This window comes from Aphanomyces astaci, assembly GCF_000520075.1.
Source record: "Aphanomyces astaci strain APO3 unplaced genomic scaffold supercont1.107, whole genome shotgun sequence".
NCBI classification, from domain to species: domain Eukaryota; phylum Oomycota; class Saprolegniomycetes; order Saprolegniales; family Verrucalvaceae; genus Aphanomyces; species Aphanomyces astaci.
Window position 1 is genome coordinate 137270 of NW_009798370.1, and position 4394 is coordinate 141663.

At 50.6% G+C, this 4394-nt stretch overlaps 2 protein-coding genes across 2 annotated transcripts; both read right to left on the reverse strand.

Moving 5' to 3' along the window:
- Window positions 1-128: 128 nt before the first annotated feature.
- On the reverse strand, window positions 129-820 carry H257_17453 (hypothetical protein; the record flags this gene model as incomplete). Its single annotated transcript, XM_009846252.1, has 2 exons — window positions 129-668; window positions 725-820. 2 exons carry the CDS (start codon window positions 818-820, stop codon window positions 129-131), a joined length of 636 nt encoding a protein of 211 aa, XP_009844554.1.
- Window positions 821-2384: 1564 nt separating this feature from the next.
- Window positions 2385-3284, reverse strand: H257_17454 (hypothetical protein; the record flags this gene model as incomplete). Its single annotated transcript, XM_009846253.1, has 1 exon — window positions 2385-3284. The coding sequence occupies one exon, from the start codon at window positions 3282-3284 to the stop codon at window positions 2385-2387; it is 900 nt and encodes a 299-aa protein (XP_009844555.1).
- Window positions 3285-4394: the final 1110 nt, after the last annotated feature.

Genomic DNA, 4394 nt, shown 5'->3' on the forward strand with positions numbered 1-4394 from the left:
GGTCCCAGTAGCCTGCCTGGTCGTACATGTATCAATAGCATTTCGACGAGTGTCGGAAGTGATGTCGATTTCGCTCGGGCCAAGATCAATCAATTCGACACCGACCAATTGAAACGTCAACGCAAATTCTAAATGTCCCCTTCACTGGCTTCGTGGCAACACCACATTGCCACATTGCCAATCTTGAACGACCCAACTCCATCGATCTCGAGTTGTTGGATAAATTGATGTCTGGACCGTGGGTTTCCCGTCAGTGGCTTCGTGGCAACACCATATTGCCACTTTGCCAAGCTTGAACGACACAACTCAATCGTTCTCGAGTTGTTGGATAAATTCATGTCTGGACTGTGGGCGTTCGGGTCCCATCGTACGCGTATCGCTTGCGCTTGGGCCCACTTGTCCATCTTCAAGTACTCCAGCATCGCCGCAAACTCATCCTGCTCGGGTTCGGTCAATCCATCCAACGGCATGATCTTTCCAGTGCGTAGAAAGAATAGCACACGTCGAAACAGAGTCGGGTCCAGGTCCAGAAAGTACCCCTCGCCTCCTTCCGGTTTCCACTGGCCAGACCGGAGCAACGAATGAATGTAAGTGCCTTCCCCACGCAAAATCGTGTCCTTGGACGTTTGGAACGTCGTGCCACCCACGTTCAGCGTGATAATGTCGGGCTGGTTGTGGAGATTTTGTGTCGAATTCGGTCTTCGAGCTCGGCCCACGCAGCCACTTTCGTCTCAAAGGCCTTGGCTTCAGCACTCACTTGGCTAAACGTATTGCGAATGGCTATGGTCACTTGGGTGGCAGATTCCAATGACCTTGTCATGATAGATGCGCAAATAATGCCAAGTGAGTAACAAAGTGAATAACGCGAGGACCCCAACTGCCAACCATGGACGGGAAGCGAACTACCCATCGAGTTGGAAACGATCAATCTCAAAGGCTCACCCCCGTTGAAATGTCCTTCCTGCCAGTTTATAATGTGAAATGTTGTACTCCGAATAGATAGGCTAATCGATCGGTCTTGGGGTCAGTTGGGCACTATGCATCAAGGCAAACGTACAGGGTTGGTGGAATATCAAGCGACCAAACTCCGAGCACATGTCCGGGTGTTGCGGATGTCGAATACGCAGTGCGTGTACTTAACCGTTTTTAGGTCGCTCACATTCGATTATACACTTCCAATTGAATTGCCGTTCGTATTACTAGTAATACACAGTGTATATACATCACGATATTGGACCCCCCCATTCATTTCCTCGGACACACACCTCGGCGAAGTGTACGTATAGCTCGTTCCTCGTCATGGTGTCGGGATCGCATCGTACTATGCATCGTTCACGTGGTGGGGATTTGCCTAATACTGTCTTCGATGTCTGTTCATAATGATGGGCCACACACTACACACAAGGGGCACACCCACATCTACCACCATAACCCCGATTCTCATCTCCCATACCTTAACCCCCTTTAGCCCCCAATCATCCCCGTTCACCTCCTTCCCCCGAAAGCCTCCCTGTCGTGACGGCGTACCAGATCGTGGTACAGCCCCCACTTGTCTGGTGCTGAGTGAACCGCTCGTGGCGCTCCGATTACTTGCAATGTCGCGGAGGTTAACTTCTACTCTCTACAGTAGTTGCTAGCCACATTCAACGTGATAATAATGTTGGGTTGGTTGTTGGTGTTTTGTCGAATGCGGTCTTCGAGCACAGCCCACGCAGCCACTATCATCACCAACGTCTCCGCTTCAACATTCATTTGGCTCGGCGCAGGGCAAATCCCGAATGCCGCTTGGTTGGCAAACTCCAACGAGACACAGTTCAAGGTGGAAATGATAATTATCCAGGTCCAACTCCATGAGACAAGGTGATCGACATCCGGTGTCGTTGAAGTCTCTTGCCCTTTGTGACTCCTACGAAACGAAGTCGTCGTTACTACACGACAGTGTGTTATTTAAATCTCTTCGGCGGTTCCGACAAATCCGCGCCCACCACCATAACCCACTACTTCCACTTAGCCCCCTTAGCCCCCACGACAACACCTTGCCGTAGCATCGTGTGTCTAATCTTGTCTAATCTTGTACGATGCCGCTTGGGCGGCACCCTCGAGACTTGGTTGTCAGGGGCACTGCAAGTCGAAACATTCAAGTGACCCCAATGGAGGTCGGAGATCCAACTAGTGCTCTTTGATGCACCCCATCACTCTCCAAACAACCGCTGCTTGTACATGTCAAGATTGAACATTTATCCAGAACCAAGGCTATCTAAAAAGCTTCTACAGCAGATTGACAGGATAGTGAGGTTATTGAGCAGTCAAAGGGGGCCGACAGGTAACTTAATTGGGGCAGTACCAGACTTCCGTCTGTAACAGCCAAAGTTCGCTATGTTTTATCATCCGTCGAGGATAGTAATTTTCCATTGGGTATACAGAAACACCACAGGGAACAAGTCCTCGGACGGGTCCACGAGATTCACCATAAATGGATGGCCATCGTTCACGGCAAACTCAACATGCCAGGGCGCCCGCCGAATCGTCACCACGTCGCCCGTTTCTATTGGTGAAAGCGTCATAACTTGGTGAGATATTCTCAAAATCGCTCCGGTGGACTGGTACAGGTAGCATTTCCGCATTGACGAGTCGGAAGCGATGTCCATTCCACTTGGGCCAAGGCCAATGCAACACTGATCAGTTGAATAATCAACGCGGGCTTTAAATTTTCCCGTCAGTGGCTTCGTGGCAACACCACATTGCCACTTTCCCAAGGTTGAACGACACAACTCAATCGTTCTCGAGTTGTTGGATAAATTCATGTCTGGACTGTGGGCGTTCGGGTCCCATCGTACGCGTATCGCTTGCGCTTGGGCCCACTTGTCTATCTTCAAGTACTCCAGCATCGCCGCAAACTCATCCTGCTCGGGTTCGGTCAATCCATCCAACGGCATGATCTTTCCAGTGCGTAGAAAGAATAGCACACGTCGAAACAGAGTCGGGTCCAGGTCCAGAAAGTACCCCTCGCCTCCTTCCGGTTTCCACTGGCCAGACCCGAGCAACGCATGAAAGTAAGTGCCTTCCCCACGCAAAATCGTGTCCTTGGACGTTTGGAACGTCGTGCCACCCACGTTCAACGTGATAATGTTGGGCTGGTTGTGGAGATTGTGCCGAATTCGGTCTTCGAGCTCGGCCCACGCAGCCACTTTCGTCTCCAAGGCCTTGGCTTCAGCACTCACTTGGCTAAACGTATTGCGAATGGCTATGGTCACTTGGTTGGTAGACTCGAACGAGCTTGTCATGTTGACTCGGATATCCAGAAATGGGTAACATTATTGACGTGGATTCGGTGACCCAACTGTCACACACGGAATGGGACGAGGCTTACCGAGCGAATTTCTAAACGGCCTTCGCAATACCATCCGATCAACTAATTTCAAGTGTATTTTTAGGTCTTCCCCATCACATACACAAACAGAAATGGGGCATTCGTTGGATGGCAAAGTGTCGCCTGGTTTTGGCGACCGCAGCGTGACCTTCAACTACACACCGCTCCTGTTCAGCCTGCCCTATTAAACTCGCCTGCACCGTATATATATAATCCCCCTTCCACCTTCCTTCGTGGTATATATACATATTATATATATATACAGCTCCTTGAACGTAGCCGTTCTTTGCCTACATGACCGAACCGTTGCTCAAAAGCATGGAATGGACGACGGTTGCCTCGTTTTCGAACATCACTATCGACGTGTTGACTGGTCTATTCAACGACCAAACGCTGCCCCTGCTGTTGAAGTTCGGTATGTTGATGGCAACGGAATCATCCGGATACCGCAACTTGAACCCTGGATGACAATGTTTATCACCAGGACAGCATTGCACACTTACATCATTGCACCAGAAACGAAGATGCAGCGACCATCAAGGGCATTGGCGCTAGGGCACCTTGAAGTGCGTAGGCAGAAGAGAACAACAGGATATATGTGGTGAAGTAGTTCATTAGCTTAACACTCCTTAATCACTTTCCGATTTCCTCTCTTGTTCGTAAGTCGCTCACTAACGCAAGCCGCCTGCTCCAAAGCCGCAAGTCGCATCCCATCAATTCAACAGGTACTGAGCCCAAACCCTACGCAAGGCAAAACCAACAAGAGGGAAGACCCATGACGACACCCAACGCCATGAAGCTCAACGAGCACAATTACCGTGACTGGAAGACATACTTCCAAGGCCGCCTCATGGCCAAAGTGATCCTTGACCAACTCACGGCACGCCCGACGAACCCGCCCGACCTCGACGACCAAAAGGCTTTTGGAATTCTTATCGAGACGATCGAGGCAGGGCAGTATCGTCACGTGGAAGGCGCGGCCAACGTCAAGACGGCGTACGAGGCCTTGGCCATACACCACCGA